Source organism: Sitophilus oryzae, unplaced genomic scaffold (assembly GCF_002938485.1).
Source record: "Sitophilus oryzae breed Bouriz unplaced genomic scaffold, Soryzae_2.0 scaffold_1521_pilon_pilon, whole genome shotgun sequence".
In the NCBI taxonomy this organism is placed as follows: Eukaryota; Metazoa; Arthropoda; class Insecta; order Coleoptera; family Curculionidae; genus Sitophilus; species Sitophilus oryzae.
The window spans coordinates 1,096,795-1,116,191 of record NW_022146194.1 but is presented as its reverse complement, the minus strand read 5'-3'; the positions used below and the strand labels follow the sequence as shown (position 1 = coordinate 1,116,191).

Sequence of the window (19,397 nt, the reverse complement as noted above, 5' to 3'; positions counted from 1 at the left end):
GCAACGTTTACCGGCAGTCAGGCGGGCCGCATGCTGTTCTAGAGAGCCTAGTAAAAGATATATCAAAGAGCCAGACGTCTTAAAATACTTGTTTTTCCGACGTTGCTAGCTCTCGTACTATAAAGAATTCAATTGCAGTGCTTTATATTGTCACGGGATTGTAAAAAAGCGTACCTGAATGCGCCACCTAGCGGGCACTTCTCATGCGAGGAAGGTAGAACGCTTTCCTCAAGGTGCTCCGGATTTCCGGTGTCATTATGTTGACTTTAGTGATTTCTTTCCATTCTTTGGAGGAAATCCTGTCCTGTACTTTGGTGCAAATGTCCATCAAGTGACACCTGTACAAATTGAATAATATCACTACAATTTTAAAGGTTATGCGTATACTTACAGGGATTTAAACATTGTGCAAATAAAAAAAATTAAATCTTTTTCTTTAACATTTTTACCTTGATGCATTGTTCTCGATTTCCTGGCACAGGGTCTGTATCAACCAGGATCCTTGATTTATGTTCCTAATAGCGGCATAACCAGGAATGGTGGCCCAGAATGTAAGAAAATCTGCCGCACTCGACGGTACTATTTTGGGACCATCCGTGGCATATTCCATTTCATCGTCGGAACTTTCATCTCCTTCAATAAGAAATTTAAAAAAATTGTGTGTGCACTATGTGCGCATATTTAAAAGGTATTAAATTAAAAAAATATTTTTTACGCGTAAAAAATAACTTTTTGCCTGTAACATAGAGTGGTTAACACGTAAAAAAATAGTATTTTTTTTGTACCAAGTAGTTTTTTACGTGGAACAGATAGTTTTTTTACGCGAAAAAAATATTTTTACGCATAAAACAGTTTCTTGCGCATAAAAATAGGTTTTTACGCTTAGAAAATTGTTTTTTAAGTGTAACAAATAATTTTATATGCGAAAAAAATATTTTTTAACTGTAACAAGTAGTTTTTACGTGTAACATAGTTTTTTACGCGAAAAAAATATTTTTACGCATAAAAAACACTTTTTTGCGCATAAAAATAGTTTTTTACGCATAGAAAATTGTTTATTAAGTGTAACAAATAGCTGTATACGCGTAAAAGTAGTTTTTTACGCGTAACAGATAGTTTTTTACGCGTAAAGATTATTTTTACGCATAAAAAACCGTTTTTTGTGCATAAAAATAGTTTTTTTATGCATAGAAAATTGTTTTTAAGTGTAACAAATAGTTTTATACGCGTAAAAAATATTTTTTAACTGTAACAAGTAGTTTTTTACGTGTAACAGATAGTTTTTTACGCGTAAAGAATATTTTTACGGATAAAAAACAGTTTTTGTGCATAAAAATACTTTTTTACGCGTATAAAATTGTTGTTTAAGTGTAACAAATAGTTTTAAACACGTAAAAATAATTTTTTTAACTGTAAGAAGTAGTTTTTTACGTGTAACGGATAGTTTTTTACGCGCAAAGATTATTTTTACGCATAAAAAAAACAGTTTTTTGTGCATAAAAATAGTTTTTTATGCATAGAAAATTGTTTTTTAAGGCAACAAATAGTTTTATACGCGTAAAAATAATTTTTTAACTGTAACAAGTAGTTTTTTACGTGTAACAGATAGTTTTTTACGCGAAAAAAATATTTTTACTCATAAAAAAGTTTTTTTGCGCATAAAAATAGATTTTTACGCGTAGAAAATTGTTTTTTAAGTGTAACAAATAGTTTTATACACGCAAAAAATAGTTTTTAACTGTAACAAGTAGTTTTTTACGTGTAACAGATAGTTTTTTAAGCGTAAAGAATATTTTTACAGATAAAAAACAGTTTTTGTGCATAAAAATACTTTTTTACGCGTATAAAATTGTTGTTTAAGTGTAACAAATAGTTTTAAACGCGTAAAAATATTTTTTTTAACTGTAAGAAGTAGTTTTTTACGTGTAACAGATAGTTTTTTACGCGAAAAAAATATTTTTACGCGTAAAAACAGTTTTTTGCGCATAAAAATAGGTTTTTACGCGTAGAAAATTGTTTATTAAATGTAAAAAATAGCTTTATACGCGTAAAAGTAGTTTTTTACGCGTAACAGATAGTTTTTTAAGCGTAAATATTTTTAAGCATAAAAAACAGATTTTTTGTGCATAAAAATAGTTTTTTAAGCGTAGAAAATTGTTTTTTTAAGTGTAACCAATAGTTTTATACGCGCAAAAAATAGTTTTTAACTGTAACAAGTAGTTTTTTACGTGTAACAGATAGTTTTTTACGCGTAAAGAATATTTTTACGGATAAAAAAAGTTTTTGTGCATAAAAATACTTTTTTACGCGTATAAAATTGTTGTTTAAGTCTAACAAATATTTTTAAACGCGCAAAAATATTTTTTTTAACTGTAAGAAGTAGTTTTTTACGTGTAACAGATAGTTTTTTACGCGAAAAAATATTTTTACGCGTAAAAACAGTTTTTTGCGCATAAAAATAGGTTTTTACGCGTAGAAAATTGTTTATTAAATGTAACAAATAGCTTTATACGCGTAAAAGTAGTTTTTTACGCGTAACAGATAGTTTTTTAAGCGTAAATATTTTTAAGCATAAAAAACAGTTTTTTGTGCATAAAAATAGTTTTTTAAGCGTAGAAAATTGTTTTTTTAAGTGTAACCAATAGTTTTATACGCGCAAAAAATCGTTTTTAACTGTAACAAGTAGTTTTTTACGTGTAACAGATAGTTTTTTACGCGAAAAAAATATTTTTACGCATAAAAAAAGTTTTTTACGCGAAAAAAATATTTTTACGCATAAAAAAAGTTTTTTACGCGTAGAAAATAGCTTTTTAACTGTAACAAATATAAAACTATTTGTAAAATAAAAAAACCTACTTTGTTGACAATGCGATCCTTGACAAGACTGCAAAATCAGCACTTTCGGCCTTCCAGCTAAATGGCAGTTCTTCTTCTTCATAATGCGGCCTATTTTGTCCACCTCCACCCTGCAACTGTTCGCTCCGTATATCACGCCTAAAAAATGCAGCGACATAATATACAGGGTAATGCGAAATAGTGATATCAAAGCCCTGTACCTTTGTCGCCGTGAGAAAGAATAAAAACTACCAAACTGGATTCTTTAGTGACGTTAATTGTCACTTCCTCGATGGCCTTGACCACGTCATAATGTGCCAGGTTGTCTTTGATAATGATTTTAAAATTGAATTTTTCAAAGACTTCCACGATACGTTTCTTATCGATTTCCGTACCGACTCTGGTTTGAAGTTTAACACCTTGCTGTCGATGCAGCAAATGCTAAAATAAACAGTAAAAAAATTACCCTCATATACAGGGTAGCGCCTCTCATACGACGACGCGGAGGCTTCAAGGAGAACGGTAGTTTATATCAAAATGAAATTTTGGGGGCAATGTACATAGTTTAATAGAAAACATTTGATAAAAATATATAGAGTTCTACAGGCTGTCCCCAAAAAAAGTTAAACATCAAACTTGTCCTTTTTCTACTGGAACACCCTGTATTATCTATATACTAATATATAAAATCCTTAAGTGATTGACTCACTGATTAATCACGATCCTGCTCAAACCACTCAACGTAAGAAGCTCAATTTTGGCATACAGGTTGATTCTAGGGTGTAGAGGTTCGATAAGAAGGGATTTTTCGAAATTCCAGTTCCAAGGGGGTGAAACCACCCCTCAAATATTACAATATTTTTTATTTAAAAAACGGTCAAGTTTCCGAAAAAACTCTTAAACACGTATATTTTATTTTGTTGTTTTACATATTTTAAGATTTTTTAAAAATTTATACAGGATGTTGCATAAAATATGACCATTGAGTAATCACGATTCTGCTTAAACTGCTTGACGTTTAAAGCTGATTTTTGGCAAACGGATTGACTGTGGGGTTCGATAAGAAGGGGTTTCTCGCAAGAACGGTAAACTAATAGGATTGCTCATCCTCATAAGACGTACGTTCGCCTCTTCCCGCGCTTCAGCTGACAGTTGTGACGTCATTGTAGTCCTTGTCATGACAGTGTGCATTATTAGTTGCCTATGGTAAACTTATAAAAATAACAGCTGAGAAATTTTGAGTTATTTTGTCAATTTTAAATGTGAAAAAGGTGTTTTTAAAGTTTTTAGAGCTATAGAGTGTATAAATACGTTCATTTTGTGTTGTGGATTGTGACAAAGTGCTTACTAAGTGCCCACGATTTTGTTTATTAATTATTTTAAAGCAAAATATGGAAGTACTCTAAAAAGAATGCTTGCAAAGTGTGATGCTGGGAACTGCTGTTCTTAAAAATGCATTATCCTAGTATTTAATACGATTTATACAGTTAATTTTCTATACTGCATACATATAAGGTGTTTAAATAAATAAACTAATGCACGTGTGTGTATTATTGGTTGCCGGATAAGGACTAATAACCATGACAAGGGCTACAATGACGTCACAAAGGGAGTAGTTTTCGCATGCACCTGGCGGACACTTTTGGCTGAATGAGCAGTCCTATTAGGTTAACTGTTCTTGGGTTTCTCGAATCTCAAATTCCAAGAGGGTGAAAACGCCCCTCAAATATTACAATATTTGTTATTTAAAAAACGGTTAGTCTTTCGGGAAAACGCTTGGACACGCATAATTTATTTTGTTTTTTTACATATTTTGAAATATTTTAAAAAATCATACAGGGTGTTCCAAAAAGTTGGGTAATTTCTTAACCACGATTCTGCTTAAACTGCTTGACGTAAAAAGCTTATTTTTGGCAAACGGATTTTTCGAAAGTCAAATTCCAACAAGATGAAACTACCCCTCAAATATTACCAAGTTATATAATAATATCGCCATATTGTTGTTTCTCATGCTGACATAAATGTGAGAAAATTTTATGCAGTTTGTATTTTAATGGACATTCTTGCTTTGCTTTATCATCACCATTACAAAAAATGATTAATTCGACGCGAACGAAGTCGCTGGTACACGCTAGTATTCAATAAAACCCTTATGTACGCCACTAGTTAGGTTAGGCAACCATCAATAAGAGTATTCTGATGCATAGAAAACGTTATCAAATTTCATAAAAAATATCTATAACACCAGTATTATTATGAAAAAAAAATGTATTTTTTTAGAAACTTTTACCACCATGTTTTTTTATACATACATATAAGATTTTTTCATAGAATCGATCCTAGAATCACCCCCTTAAACATTAATATGTCATGAAACACCCTGTATATATTTGATATTAAAATAAATTACCTTGTATTCGGGATTAAATTCCGTATAAAAATGTTCTTGATTAATGATCAGAACTACACCTGGGTACTCAGGATCAATTACGTATTGATCAGTGTGTCTTATATCAACAGACATCATAGAAGAGCTAGAAGCAGGTTCTAGCGAATATACATTCTCGTTTGGAGACATAAATGTGGTGTCTCTTGTTGTTGAAGCTTTCTTCACCACTTTTTTCTGAGTTTCTATTTCAATGTCCTGACAAATCATAATTAAAGCTTAATTCTAACTTATTAACTAAGATAGATTCTTTAGTAAGTGAGTGTAATATTTATTATAGCACTTAGAAGCAAAATTTGAATGTATCTATTACATGTGTCTAAAGACAGTTGTTTGACAGAATTTAACCCATAGACTTAAAATAAAATATAGACTACACCAGGGGCGGGAAAGTGAAATAGCAAAAGCGGTTCCACCGTTTCCACGGAAATTTCAAATAAAATAGTTCCAGCCTCAGGCGCTAGATGGTAGTGCAATTAATTTTTAGGTTAAGAAGTTGCTACTAGTTATTGCCAGATGGCGTTAAATCAGAATTTTTTTGTAGTTTCCATAGTTTCCAACGGCCATTGTCATACTATTGTCAAATTCTCAAAAAATATTGTCGTCGTCATAGCGCCAATCATAATATTAGGTCTGTTCGTTTTCCTGTTATTATCGATTCTGAATCGTCCTAGAACTCTCCAGCGCATGCGCAAATGAAATAATGTCTTCATATTTCCTTCTGCGCATACGCATCACAATTCTAGGACGGTTCAGAATCGGTAATAACAGGAAAACGAAAAAAGCTATTATGAAATGATTATCCATATATGATTATCAAAATGTTTTTCAAACTATAATTTGTTATATGTGTTTTAATTAGACAATTCCTTTTGTTTGTGGCCCTAAATATAATGAAAGTCTTTTATTTTTGCCATCATTTAAGTACCTATTTATATTTACTCCATTTACAAAACTTAGGGCATATTACGTTGGTCTTGTTTTATTATAATAAACGATGTTTCAATATTTGACTTATAAATAAAAACTTTAAATAATAAATAATATTTACACGTTTGGCTTTAATTTTATTTAATAATTGTATAAATTATACTGTCTTATTTTTTTTACACATCACAACGATACTTGTTACTAGTATTGTTGAATTTGTGTAAAAAATAAGATTTAATAATCAAATTTAATTATTTTAGAGTAAAATTCCATAAATACGCTCATTTAAAAAGCCCGCGCTTCGATCCATTTAAAACAAGCCCTACTCAATAGATGGCGCCACTTCTGTAGGACCATTTTTCAGTATGGCAGAGTCCATTCTTTTTCTAGCTAGGTATATTCTTTGGACTACACTATTTACATCTCAACGCGGTCAAACAATCTTTTTTGTACACATGTTTACTTCTGGGTACAGTCGACCGAGCCTTCCTCATCAAGCCTATGTTGTCACGTCTTTAATATAATCAATATTTTTTTTCTTGAGATACACATATATTGAGATATTAATACTACAATTTAATAAAGTAGGTTTTAATATTCCATAGATGTATTAAATAGTCCTTATACTACTAAATTATAAGTCGGATACTGTTTAAAAAGGATAAGTTCTTTACAATATGACAACACCGATTAGAGGCGAGGGAGCCTATTCATTCATTTCTATGATTCATTTATTACCTTGTGGTACGCGTCGCCAGGGTTCGGAAAACTAAATGTTGCTTTTAAAAACTACATAAACTACATTACATGTAGTTAATGTAATTTATGTAGAGGGTGTAGTTTATGTAACCTATGTATGTAACTTTCAAATATCAAAGGTTTGAGGTGAGGTTATAATAAGTTGAAGCTTTAAAAACACATAATGTATTTAAAAAAACAGAAGAAATATGGCTTTAAATATAATATTTACATCATATTATCTCTATTACACCTCATACAAAGGAAAATTATTCATAATATCAATACATAGTTTATTAACGTAGTTTTCATGTAGTTAATGAACGGGAAAAGACGTAGTTTTTGAAGAAAAACTACACGTAGTTAATCAGGTAAATTACGTCTTAATTAACTACTTCCGAACCCTGCGCGTCGCACGTGTGCGGTAAAGCTTTGTTGCCGCTATGTCCCCGGCTGTATTAACGCATTTTCTTAGCTTGTAGTCCTTAAGTGTTTATTTCATTGACTTTTTCTGTTCAAGAACTATAAAATATGGTTCGCCAGTGCCAAATTTGCAAGAAATTTGACTTAAATAATCCATTTGAGTCTTGAAACGACTTTCGACCAGTAGGCAACTCTCAATTTACCCATTAGGAGTCAGTGGCGTTGTTGTAGAAATGCGCTTATTTAGATAATATTTTAGAAAAATGTAAAATCTGAATTTTTTCTCTTACATTACATTATTTACTTACTTACATTGTAACAAAATCATAATTAATAATGTTTTTATTAAAAATATATTCCGGTTTATTCTAAAATTATCTTCAGAATCTAAAATAACATACAAGAATTTTAAAATGATATTACATTATGAAACAATATTTTTTAATATACCGGGTCGTTTCAAAAGTGGCTCACCCCCTATAACTTTTTTATTTTTTCAGATAAAAAAAACAGATTTGTATGTTAGTAGGTATATGACATATTAGGATTTATTGACGTATTCAATTGTTTTTGATCTCTTCCTTTTTCACCGAAATGATTACATCTTTTGATTTTTAAAGGCACCCTCGGTGTATTGCTACTTTATTCGATAAAATATGACACTCTGAATAGAATGACATATCATAGGTCAACTTTTGACATTGTCGCTTAAAAACAAATCGTATTTTAAATTTCAATCCAGGGTGCCATGGTGTTGTTAAAAACACTAAGTTTTAATCAAGGAGCCTTGGAAAAATAGTTTTGATCGTCTAATAGGTTTCGTGTCTTGGCTAGGCCGGTTAAAAGATGTACAAATCGTATTTTTAATCATACATATGTCAATTTTTTCAAATGGAACAAGGGTGACTCATTAGCATATTTGGAAAAAGCATTTTTTATGAATATATTGATACCACACACTTGGTATTTCGAGTCAAATTGTCGTTATGAACCGCGTGTTACAATTACAATTAAACCATATGCGAAAATGTCAAAAGTTGACATATGATATGTCATTCTATTCAGAGTGTCATTTTCTATTGAATAAAGTAGAAATATAATGAGGGTGCAGTTTAAAAATTAAAAGTTATAGTCATTTCCGGTGAAACAGGAAGTGACCAAAAACAATTGAATGCGTCAATCAATCCTAATTTATGTTATATACTAACATACTAAATTTGGTTTTTTATTTGAAAATATAAAAAAATATGGGGATGAGCCACTTTTGGGACGCACCCGGTATAATAAAGACAGTACCGAGTTAAATAAATGTAGTTTTCATTTTATCCACTTCCTATCACCTTCCTTGCTTTAATGGAACAGATTTATGTTTTCTCTAATTTACATAATAAGACATCACTTAACCAGAAAAAAAATTACAACAATCATATTTTTTTTCACTCCCTGTCGCCGATTCTATTATATCTGTGGAATAGATCCTGTTTTGATTAATATTAGGGGTTGTAAATGTTTGACTAAAATTAATAATTTATTATTAATTTCAAAATTTACGTAATTTCGATTATAAAATTTCTTCTATAACGTGTATTTTATTATTTTTATCCTTTTTGGACTCTAAGACGTTTTTTCTAAACTTTTATTTAAAAAACCTGTCCTAAATCTGAATAAAATATAAAAAAGTTTAAATACGATATATTTTTAATTTAATTATAGCTTCATTAAAATAAAAAAATTACCCGGCTATGATACAGAGAGTTCAACCTATCTATCGCTCGTGTCGCACTCGTTATAACCCAAAACAATAACACAACAATAACAAGACATTGTCTGACCGCATGTTCCAGCTATTTATGAATGAGATGCTCAGTCTACATTTTATTTTAAGTCTACGATTTAACCAAACCGTGTGTTATTTTTCATTGATTTCTTTAATGATGATACTTACATTGTTTTCAGGAATATCATTTATCTCACAACGTGAAAGATTTTCTGAGATTTCATACAAATGTTCCTTATCCATAATCTTCAAAGACCTCTTAATATAATTACTACCAATTGTTCTTTGTTCCCAGTCCAAAAAATACAATTCTAAATAATCAAAATCGTAATCCTGAAACACCTCATGGTTTTCTTCAAAAGCCTTTCTCATATTGTACAGAAATATTTCCGTTTCCCTTGTATTCAGTTTTTCTGCCAATAAATACAGGGATTTCCTTTTTTTGTTTACCAGTTCTGACACTTCAGGTTGCTCTGGTACATACTGTGCCTTCAATTCTTCCTTATTATAACCGAATTCTTTAAGGATCTGGTAGTTTTGTATTATGCACATTGCCTCGATAAATTTACTCTGCCATTTAGGGTTGTTGCGGCTTTCAGAATTGACCCATTCAGTTAAAACGTTATCTTTGGTGTGGCATAAGAAAGGAATAAGGGTTTGTAAAGCTATTTCAGCCCTGTCGTACAACAGATATGTTAATGCTACCTAAAAATTTAAATCAAATTAATGGCATAAATTAAAGAAAATTCTCGGCTGCTTACTATTTCATACTGGTCCAGTTTCTGTTCAATACCACGAACTCTATTTGGTGATAAAGTTTTACCGGGTCCCGAGTTTCTATGGCTTCGCAAAACCGCATCAATCATAAAAGTAGCGGTAGTTCTCATTTCAACTTGAAAATATTCCGAGTCAGACTCGTCCTCTGATAGTTCACTTTGAGAAATAAAGTTTTGCGAGTTTGACGCACCCATAACTGATTCATAAGGGGAAATACCTTGGAAGTACGGTATTGTAATTTATGTTTAAATAAACCAAACAAACAAAAAATAGTGTACCTAAGATAAAAATAACTCGAGCTGTAAACACAACGGATTTATACCTATTAGTTTGTTAAGTATAAAACAATATTAAGGGAATTAATTTGAGATATCTAAAATAATGTGCAAAGCTAACTGGAAAATTGGCAAAATATTTACGATAAGATAAGAATAATGCAGGAGATAAATTTTTGCTGAAAATCAAAATTTTTTGGCTGTTGTTACTTGTCCGCCAAACAAGTACGTTTACATCAAACCAAAACGTGTAGATTGTGGTGTAGATTCAAGTGTTTTTCACGTACGTATCAATTGACTAATTAAATAACTTATTTGAAGTAATTAATTTAAGAGCTGCGATTATAGTTAAATCCTCTTCCAAGTTTTGTGTTTTCTAACCGGACGATTAATTTATTATTTTATCCTGACGTTGAGCGGACAACTAAACACAGAGACTAAACATTTCGAAAAATGTCAGATACAAACAAACATAACCTAGATTTTTTGACAGCAATTTAACCTCATAAAAAATCACTGACGTGTCTTTAGTTTGTAGTTTTCTAATAAATAGAAATTCGAATTGCGGGTAATTTTTCTATAAAAGCTTCCAATGTATGGCCAGAAATAGGAGTGTCGATCATTCATTCATTACGTTATATTCGTTTAAGTTTGTAACATAGCGCTAATAGGATGCAAAAACAAAAGTTCTTAATTTACGCAGCTGGAATCTTTGTTTCGTACTTTTACTACGGTATTTTACAAGAAAAGGTGACCAGAGGCAAATACGTGCACGAGGAAGTACTAGCAGACGGAACCAAGACAGTTATCAGTGAGAAATTTACCTTTGCATTGACTCTAGTTTGTACACAATGCATTTTAAACTACATCATAGCCCAGATAGCCTGTTTGATATGGCCCCAAGGTGAAGACAAGACGGCCAAGCTATATTACGCCAGTGTATCCACCACGTACTTGCTGGCTATGGTCGCCTCAAATATGGCATTGCAGTGGGTATCTTATCCAACTCAAGTCGTAGGAAAGTCTGCCAAACCCATCCCAGTAATGCTATTGGGTGTTTTATTAGGGAGGAAATCGTATCCTTTGAGAAAATACGTCTTCGTATTTTTAATAGTGTTTGGGATAATTATTTTTATGCTTAAGGAAAAGGCTTCGAAATCAGCAAGTGAAGAAGGTGGTTTTGATACAGGAGAGCTGTTGTTGTGTTTGTCTCTAGTTATGGACGGTATAACTGGTGCTGTTCAGGTAAATATCTTAATGAAAATGAAGAAAAAACGGTGTCATGTTAGGCATTTTTTTTGTAGGAACGAATTAGAGCAGAATCGAAACCTTCCGGCATACAAATGATGAGGTCCGCCAACGGCTGGTCGAGTCTATCTCTAATTTTTGTGATACTCATCTCTAGTGAAGTGTTCGAGTTTATAAAATTCGCAAATAAGTTTCCTAGTATTTACTATAATCTTCTCTCTATCGGCGTTTTGTCGGCAGTTGGACAGCTGTTTCTCTATTCCATGGTAAAAAAGTTTTTTTTTTATTTTTTTAAGATAATTTAAGATCTGTACCTGTCATATACCACTTATTTATTCATATTTTAGGTGTCAGATTTTGGACCTTTGGCTGTTTCAATTGTGACGACCACCAGAAAATTCTTCACAGTTCTAGGCTCGGTGATCATTTTTGGCAATAGTCTCACTGTCACACAATGGTCTGGTGCTATTATCGTGTTCGTTGCATTGTTTTTAGATGCGTATTTTTCCAAGAAAACAGTGAAAAAAGAAATAAAAAATTAAAAATGCTTTAAACAAAACTATCGAGTATATTATTACTATCATTGATCGTCCTCCATTGAAACAAAATATCTTCTAAAACACTCAAAGAAAATAAGTAAACCCCGTCTCGTTTTACAATTTATTAATGTTTGAAAAAGTGTAGTTTGAAATGTTTAATGAGGTAAAAAATAAAAAATTAATATTTTACTCGTATAAAAAATATTTAGGATCCTATAGACTTACTTATTTCTTTGAGCTTCTTACTAAATTTAAACAAAAAACCTTCCCATCATACTGTTAAATGTATAATTCATGTAGAAAAACTGATCGATAAAAAAACCATTACAGGAAATACACACACTTACATTTGGCATGTCAATCTGAACTAAACAATCGAGAGGAATTACGGATAGAATCTAAATAACACATTGGTTTATCACAGTCAGTTATAGACCTGACACTGACAAAAGTTTATATGCACACAAAGAGTCTACACTCATTCGGCGGCGTACATTCTTGTCCATTCCTTAGCTTTCAGGATTGCTTCTTGTTCTCTAGTCTTCCACATATTTGCTACATCGTTTGCCAAGGGGTCATCTGGGTTGGGACTGCTCAGTAGGGCTTGAATGGACAGTAAAACTGTCCGGACCTGCAAAGCCGGTGACCACTGGTCTTTTAAGATATCCAAACATATTCTACCAAGTTTGTCGATGTTGGGGTGGTAGATTTTCGTTAAAAATCGCACGTTTGGGGGGCACAAAGGGTAGTTTTCTGGGAGGAACAGTTCCAGTTTAAATAAACCGCCTTCGTAAGGTGATCCGTTGGGGCCAGCCATTACTACGTGAAAATATCTGAAAAATTGCGTGTTCTGAGAATGTTTTATTTTAGTTTTCAGTACGAATTAGACTCACCTACAGTTATTATCATCGGGAGTTGCGCTAATACCGGGTGGTGGGTCTTTGGATAGGTTTTTTGTTTCGACTAAAATTCTGCGTGTCGATCCGGTAGCCATAACCTTCAAAACGTTTTTGTATTTTTAAGCACTATAAAGTTAAAATATTGAACATAAATTTAGAAAATATGTCACCTCTTCTCGGAAACACCCCGATTGAGATTCTTTTTCTCATAAATCAAAAATTAATCCAACAAAAAATTTATCAACTGTTGATTGATATTTGACAGGACTGACATTTGTCTTTGTTATAAAAAATTGTCATATCATATATAATAATAGGCATGAGTGTCCATATCAATAACACAAAAATATCGATACGTTTTGAATAGAATATAAAAATAATGCAAAAAGATATGAATATTTATTTTTATTTAAAAAAAAGTGTATATACATATTATACGTCCTTAAAAATAATAAATAGGAATGTTTAGGGCTATTAAAAGCCAGCTTTTTCTAGCCGATCCAGCTGATGGCACAGCTTCTCTTCTTTGGTTTTACGTAGCTGACAAAGCGATTTCGACTTTATGAACATATTTAAAAAAGTATCCACGTCCAAATCGCCCTGTAGAAACGAGTCAGCAATCTTGTCACTTTCGTCTTCAGCTTCTTTTGCTGACTTCCTTAGTTCTTCCTAAAATAACCATTTTATATATTTTTTAAAAAAGTATTTTTAATAATTACTTACTTGTATATTTCTTGGTGAATATTTTTCAGACAAACTCTGATAGACATTATAGAGTTTTTCATTGTTAAATGCTAATTTATTGACCTCTTCTATTCTGGAATCCACTGCCTCTTTTAGGGTTTCTATTTGTTCCTCTTTGTTCAAATTTTCTTCTAAAAAGATATTTTCACTATTATACTGACTATTAAAGAATTCTAGGACCTGTAACACGCATATAGGAAGAAAAATCTGTGATGGAAAATTATAAAACGCTATTTTTTGGTGCCAAACAGAAGTGACTAATAATTTTTGTGTATCGTTAACTTTGTATAAACTTTATTACAATGGTGATTTGTTCAACTTTCAAGTGTAAAAGCCACAGCAAGAAGAAGGGGCCAGAAATTAACTTTCTAGGTATATATACAAACAATTAATTGTCTGCACTCCACCTTTTTAGCTTCCTTGTATTCTTTAGTCATAAAACACAACCATACCTGCTAATTCTTCAATACCAACTAGCAAATCATCGAGAGCCTTTTGCTGGTCTCTCATAGGAGGAATATCTTCGATAAACTCCATTAACCGATCATCATTTTCATTTAAAAACTTCAGTTCTTCTACAGTCAAGTTATTTAAGTCCAAAAAAGGCGATGCAGTATTATTTTTTCTCTGATATTGCCCTGTTGGATCATTAGGAGGCGATAAACTTGACCTAGACTGGAAATTTGGGCTTCCCCTGTTATCTGCGCTGCCTAAAATTGGTATATTCGAAGATATCACATTGTTATTGGCCGCCAAGCGAGGTGGGTTTCTTTGAAAATCCCTTATTATAGCCTGAACGACTCTACCCAAATCTGAATGCACTGAAAACTGAAGTTTTATTAGTTCTAACTCAAAAATAATCCTGGTTTGTATCGTTTCTCACATTTATTAAGCCAGGCGCTGATGTAATTACTCCATTTTCATTAACCCATGGGTGATAAACCATAGGGCTTACACTTAGTACTGGTTTTTCGACTGGAAAATCATGGCTAAGGGAAATTTTTAAAGTTAATTTATCACCACCACATTGGAAAGGAATTTCGTATTCCAAATCCGATACAATTTCAATTACACTACAAGAAAACTATTGTGATAAATCTAGTAAGGAACAGATTAAATTTAATGCTTACTTATCGTTAAATATTTTCAAAGTTGTGATTTGTCGTTTCCTGTTTTCAGCTTCTCTATTATAAAATAGCGGTATCATTACTTTACAGGGTTTTATTTACAATTTACTGGCCTTGATGAAATAAATTGTATGAGAACAGCAGAAAAAGCTTGATTTCTAAGTATTTTATTACATTCCAAACACAAATTCCAAAGTTTTTATCTAAAAAATAAACAGACACATGATTAATCATATGACAACTGACATATGGCATTCAGAGATATAGAGGTAGGGAGGAAAAACTTATCGACAGTTTTGCATTATCGATATGAAAAATCAGGCATATTATTCAGAGATGGAGAATTCAGAGATAGAAGTAGGGAGGAGAATAAGTTACAACGAGTGTGCATCCAAAAATTTTCTTATGTCATGTTCGCGCTTAGATCTACAGGGGAGATCAATAAGTAATAATATAATAACATTATCGATACGGAAACTCCTCCCTATTTTTATATATGTCATTTTCTCTCTACCTCTATATCTTTGCAACTGACATATGTCTGACAGGACAAATCTTGACAACTGACAAGCGTTCATCAGCTGTTTGTTGTCAATAAAGTTTTTAAATAAAGATAAACAATGGCGAGTACTCAGAGGGCGTTTACACAAAAATTATCCAAGTAATATCTAGAAATTTGAACGTATTATTTGCTAAATTACTCATATTTATTTTAGGCAACATGCCGCCGATCTACGCAAAACTATTTCCAGCAATAAAACCGGGTTGATGTCCCATTCTACCAGCATGGTAAACACACAAATATAACACTAATTTCTTTGATTTAAACGTTATTTTAGAGTTGGGTACACGAAATAGCGGAGCCCTTAGACTTCGAGGAGTACGTCAGCGCTTATCAGTTGGTTATAGACAGAGATCCCTTGAGGAATATCTTGGATATTCCTTTAGGTGATGTGCAAGTGGAGGTCATCGAGAGACCTTTAAGAACCTTAAGACCAATTGTCCCGGAAGAAAAGATGTATGTATTTCGATTTGATAGGCTAAAATCGAAGAAAAATATTGTTTTTTTTTAGTGAAACTTTGCCACCTCATGTGCAAACTTGTGTGCAATGTTACAAATCAGTATGGAAAGTAGTGCAATATACGCAAAGACACCTAAGTAGCAGTATTACAAGCAGAGCTAACTTGTCAAAAACGTTACAACCCGCTCCAAAACAGGAGTTTGAAGTTGATTTTCAGCAGGCACCTTCTGAGGCCAACAGTGATCTAGGTTTATAACTAAATTTTAAATAAGTATAGTTATATAACGAATAATAATTTTAGACTTGACATCTCAAGGTAGCAGTCGACAGAGTGTTGTATCTATTGGATCTCTATCTTCATGTGGTGACACACTAACTCCTCGTAATTCTTGGGCTTCTCTGGATCTGAGACACTCTGCAGGTGATCCATTGATACCAGAAATTTTAGATCAGTCAGTTTTGGAGTCACAAGATCAAGTAAATGAGAGTCAGAGACAGATTGAGAGGCAGGAAGCCTTGTTTGCTTTGACTACCAGCGATATTCAGAGTGAAATCGGTGATTTTGTTGAGAAAAGGCTGCCTGCTGGTGCTCCCTATGAGCATGTAGGGCATAGGGTTCTAGTGAAATGCCAACAATTGACGTAAGAATATATTTATTTTTCTATACATGTTTTTTATCTTTTTTATACCACTGTATTGGGTGTTGCAATAGTGTGTTGGGCATCTGTTTGGGGTATTATAAAAAAGAATTTAGGAATTTTGTTTAAGTACATACCTAAAGTATGTACTAGGGCCTATTTTAGGAAAATATTTTAACTTCTAGAGTGTTGCTCAAAAAGTGTGAGTGAATTGGGATGATTTTTTTTTTAATGGATCACCCTGTATATTATTGCATTTTTTTTACTTCTTTCATAATTACTTTACAGTCCTAAGATATTATTAAATTTGTTTTGATAATTTCAGAGATATAAATAAATAAATGAAAAAAAATATATTTTTCAGCCTTTTTTATTATTTTTTAAATGTGATGTGTCCTGGAATAAAAACTATGCTAGATACTTACTATATTATAAATATTGTAATTTTAAATCATACAGGATGTTCAAAATTGCACGCCAAAACTTTCCAGAATATAAAATAAATTTTCTTGGTTTTTTTTTTAAAGGGAGCACCCTATATTACCGCAAATATCTGCAAAATCATAAAAAAACTGAAAAAAATCATATACAGAGTGTTCCATATAAAAAAAATGAAGAGAAATTATTGTATATTTATGAAAGTTTGGCGTGGAATTTTGAACTCCCTGTATGATTTAAGATTACGATATATATATATGGCAAAGTTAGTACAGACCCACTATAGTAAATACCTAGTATAGTTTTGATTTCGGGGTATTTCTTGAATTTTCTATAATTTTTTTAAGGCTGTACTTAAACTGCCGTTAAACGGTAGCTTACTAAAATGCCGTTAATAGGTATGACGTCGTTGATGTGACGCACTTGACGGCTTTATGAAATATAGGAATTTTATAAGGACTAACCAACGCTATCCACCCCACCAAATAACCAACTTAACCAACGCAACTAACCTCGACACTGATAAAAAATATAAAAAAACAAATATAAATTAGTAAAAATCAACCAACCCCACCAAATAACCAACTAACCAATCAATTAACACCCTCCAAATAACCACGCTAACCAACCCGCCAAATAACTAAACCAATCCAACCAAAAAGTGTGAAACCAATGCAATAAGATCACGCTATAAGCAATTTTATATAAAAAAGTCTTGGTCGGCGTGAGATTTGAACCACAGACCATTCGCTTACGAAGCGATAGCCTCAGCCACTGACCCACAGGTGCTGTTGCAAAAAGCTTAAGGCTAGGCATTACTTTCCGCCGACATGAACGACGTCACAATATCTATTAACGGCATTTTAGTAGGCTACCGTTTAACGGCTGTTTAAGTACATCGTTTTTTAAGTCTGAAAAATATATTTTTTTTTAATTTATTTATTAATATCTCTAACACTATCCAAAGAAATTTAATAATATCTCAGTATTATGTGAAGTAATCAGAAAGGAAGTAAAAAATACCATAATATACAGGGTGTTCCATTTAAAAATATCATGCAAAATATATATTTTGCTGAAACATTCAAGTAAATATTTTAAGTTTGCAGGTAAACCGAATTTATTAGTTTTTTATTATGATTATTTTATTTTGCAGGACCCTGTATAGTTGACTTGATTTAAATTTTATTATTTCGTTCCATTTCCTTCTAGATTGGACTTGGAAGTGGAACCTTTGTTTGTCTCCATGGCCCTCTACGATTCCAAAGAACGAAAAAAGGTTTCTGAAACTTTTTATTTCGATTTGAACCCCGAAGGGCTCAAAAGAATGCTGGGTACACACATACCCTACGCCGATACCAGCACATTGGCTAGAAGTTCTATTTTCAATATAACCCATCCCTCTCCAGATCTTTTTATTGTGGTTAAACTCGAAAAAGTGCTGCAAGGAGATATTAATGAATGTTTAGAACCATATTTGAAGGAAGAAAAGGTATTTTTGTTTTTAAAAATGTTTGTTATTTTTTTTTTATTTTTTATTTTGAATTAGAATCGCGACAAGTTGAAGTCTGTGGCTGTGTCAGTTTGTGAAAGATTGGGAAAATATAGACAGGCATTTGCCTGGACGGCGATCAATTTGTTCAGTGTGATCAATGGAGGAAATTCTGTTGAAAGAGATCTGGATAAGGATTCTACAGGGTCTGGATCATATACCAACAGTTTAGGTACGTTTTTTTTTCAAATTATTATATCATCTATAGGCCCTATAATAAAAAAAATTAGGAATTATGTTTAAGTGCACATCTGAATAATGTACTAGGTAGCAGATCGGAATGTATTAGGATGTATTACAGGAAAATATTTTATAAATTCTACAGGATGACTCAAAAGAGTTTGAGTGGATTGGGATGATTTTTTTAAACGGGACACCCTGTATATTATTGCATTTTTGGTTTCCTTTCTGATCACTTTTTATAATCTTAAAATTTTATTAAATTTGTTTAGATAGTTTCAGAGATATTAATAAATAAATAAAAAAAATATATTTTTCAGCCTTTCTTAAAAAAAATAGTACAAATACCAGAACTGTTCTAAAATCAAAACTATATTAGATATTTACTTTAGATGGTCTATACTTGGCTTTGCTTTAAATTTAGTAATCTTAAATCATACAGAGTGTTTAAAATTTTACGCCAAACTTTCTAAAATATAAAATCATTTTTAATTTGAGTGGATTTTGATTTTTTTTTAAATGAAACACCCTGTGTATTATTGCATTTGTGGTTTTCTTTCTGATCACTTTTTATAATCTTAAGATTAAATTTGCTTAGATAGTTTCGGATATATTAATAAATAAATAAAAAAAATGCATTTTTCAGGATTTAAAAAAAAATACAAAAATTGCTTTGAAATCAAAACTATCCTAGATATTTACTATAGTTAGTCTGTGCTTACTTTGCTGTAAGTATCGTAATCCTAAATCATACAGGGTGTTCAAAATTCCACGCCTAACTTTCTGAACTATAAAATTATTTTTCTTTG

The 19,397-nt window shown here is 31.8% G+C and overlaps 5 protein-coding genes across 6 annotated transcripts in view; 2 read left to right on the top strand and 3 right to left on the bottom strand.

Annotated features, from left to right (window-relative positions):
* Positions 1-10,577, bottom strand: LOC115878704 (caspase-8). The gene is made up of 8 exons (XM_030895281.1): positions 10,205-10,577; positions 9,911-10,143; positions 9,318-9,854; positions 5,246-5,479; positions 3,057-3,276; positions 2,857-2,994; positions 450-633; positions 1-338 (listed from the first exon to the last, which is right to left on the bottom strand). The coding sequence occupies exons 2-8, from the start codon at positions 10,118-10,120 to the stop codon at positions 188-190; spliced, it is 1,674 nt and encodes a 557-aa protein (XP_030751141.1). The 5' UTR covers positions 10,121-10,143; positions 10,205-10,577; the 3' UTR covers positions 1-187.
* A 117-nt stretch (positions 10,578-10,694) lies between these two features.
* LOC115878705 (solute carrier family 35 member B1 homolog) lies at positions 10,695-12,011 on the top strand. The gene is made up of 3 exons (XM_030895282.1): positions 10,695-11,446; positions 11,506-11,715; positions 11,797-12,011. The coding sequence occupies exons 1-3, from the start codon at positions 10,874-10,876 to the stop codon at positions 11,989-11,991; spliced, it is 978 nt and encodes a 325-aa protein (XP_030751142.1). The 5' UTR covers positions 10,695-10,873; the 3' UTR covers positions 11,992-12,011.
* A 251-nt stretch (positions 12,012-12,262) lies between these two features.
* Positions 12,263-13,174, bottom strand: LOC115878706 (ubiquitin-conjugating enzyme E2 N-like). Of its 2 annotated transcripts, XM_030895285.1 has the most exons (3): positions 13,058-13,169; positions 12,882-12,985; positions 12,263-12,821 (listed from the first exon to the last, which is right to left on the bottom strand). In XM_030895285.1, the coding sequence occupies exons 2-3, from the start codon at positions 12,980-12,982 to the stop codon at positions 12,467-12,469; spliced, it is 456 nt and encodes a 151-aa protein (XP_030751145.1). In that variant the 5' UTR covers positions 12,983-12,985; positions 13,058-13,169; the 3' UTR covers positions 12,263-12,466. The 2 variants fall into 2 exon arrangements, with proteins under 2 accessions (XP_030751145.1, XP_030751144.1); XM_030895284.1 differs by having other exon boundaries at positions 12,882-13,174.
* A 103-nt stretch (positions 13,175-13,277) lies between these two features.
* Positions 13,278-14,984, bottom strand: LOC115878703 (vacuolar protein sorting-associated protein 37A). Its single transcript, XM_030895280.1, has 5 exons — positions 14,762-14,984; positions 14,515-14,704; positions 14,084-14,459; positions 13,611-13,762; positions 13,278-13,556 (listed from the first exon to the last, which is right to left on the bottom strand). Exons 1-5 carry the CDS (start codon positions 14,836-14,838, stop codon positions 13,362-13,364), a joined length of 990 nt encoding a protein of 329 aa, XP_030751140.1. The 5' UTR covers positions 14,839-14,984; the 3' UTR covers positions 13,278-13,361.
* Positions 14,985-15,338: 354 nt separating this feature from the next.
* The window catches only part of LOC115878699 (dedicator of cytokinesis protein 7), a 33,332-nt gene continuing 29,273 nt past the window's right edge, over positions 15,339-19,397 (top strand). The window contains exons 1-7 of the mRNA XM_030895277.1: positions 15,339-15,419; positions 15,475-15,547; positions 15,598-15,776; positions 15,832-16,028; positions 16,082-16,421; positions 18,069-18,348; positions 18,406-18,580. Of these exons, the coding sequence (XP_030751137.1) occupies positions 15,379-15,419; positions 15,475-15,547; positions 15,598-15,776; positions 15,832-16,028; positions 16,082-16,421; positions 18,069-18,348; positions 18,406-18,580 (1,285 nt within the window). The 5' untranslated portion in view covers positions 15,339-15,378. The remainder of the gene's footprint in view (positions 15,420-15,474; positions 15,548-15,597; positions 15,777-15,831; positions 16,029-16,081; positions 16,422-18,068; positions 18,349-18,405; positions 18,581-19,397) is intronic.

What these genes read in the sequence shown, in the direction of transcription:
- LOC115878704 (XM_030895281.1), bottom strand. Translation starts at nt 10,120, where the DNA reads ATGGGTGCGTCAAACTCGCAAAACTTTATTTCTCAAAGTGAACTATCA. An exon ending in TCTTTCTCACGGCGACAAAG is followed by an intron (nt 2,995 to 3,056) that starts GTACAGGGCTTT and finishes TGCATTTTTTAG; the next exon opens with GCGTGATATACGGAGCGAAC. An exon ending in ATCGAGAACAATGCATCAAG is followed by an intron (nt 339 to 449) that starts GTAAAAATGTTA and finishes CAATTTGTACAG; the next exon opens with GTGTCACTTGATGGACATTT.
- LOC115878705 (XM_030895282.1), top strand. Translation starts at nt 10,874, where the DNA reads ATGCAAAAACAAAAGTTCTTAATTTACGCAGCTGGAATCTTTGTTTCG. An exon ending in GTATAACTGGTGCTGTTCAG is followed by an intron (nt 11,447 to 11,505) that starts GTAAATATCTTA and finishes TTTTTTTTGTAG; the next exon opens with GAACGAATTAGAGCAGAATC. An exon ending in AGCTGTTTCTCTATTCCATG is followed by an intron (nt 11,716 to 11,796) that starts GTAAAAAAGTTT and finishes TTCATATTTTAG; the next exon opens with GTGTCAGATTTTGGACCTTT.
- LOC115878706 (XM_030895284.1), bottom strand. Translation starts at nt 12,982, where the DNA reads ATGGCTACCGGATCGACACGCAGAATTTTAGTCGAAACAAAAAACCTA. An exon ending in CCCGATGATAATAACTGTAG is followed by an intron (nt 12,822 to 12,881) that starts GTGAGTCTAATT and finishes GCAATTTTTCAG; the next exon opens with ATATTTTCACGTAGTAATGG.
- LOC115878703 (XM_030895280.1), bottom strand. Translation starts at nt 14,838, where the DNA reads ATGATACCGCTATTTTATAATAGAGAAGCTGAAAACAGGAAACGACAA. An exon ending in TTGAAAATATTTAACGATAA is followed by an intron (nt 14,705 to 14,761) that starts GTAAGCATTAAA and finishes GTTTTCTTGTAG; the next exon opens with TGTAATTGAAATTGTATCGG. An exon ending in ATTCACCAAGAAATATACAA is followed by an intron (nt 13,557 to 13,610) that starts GTAAGTAATTAT and finishes TGGTTATTTTAG; the next exon opens with GAAGAACTAAGGAAGTCAGC.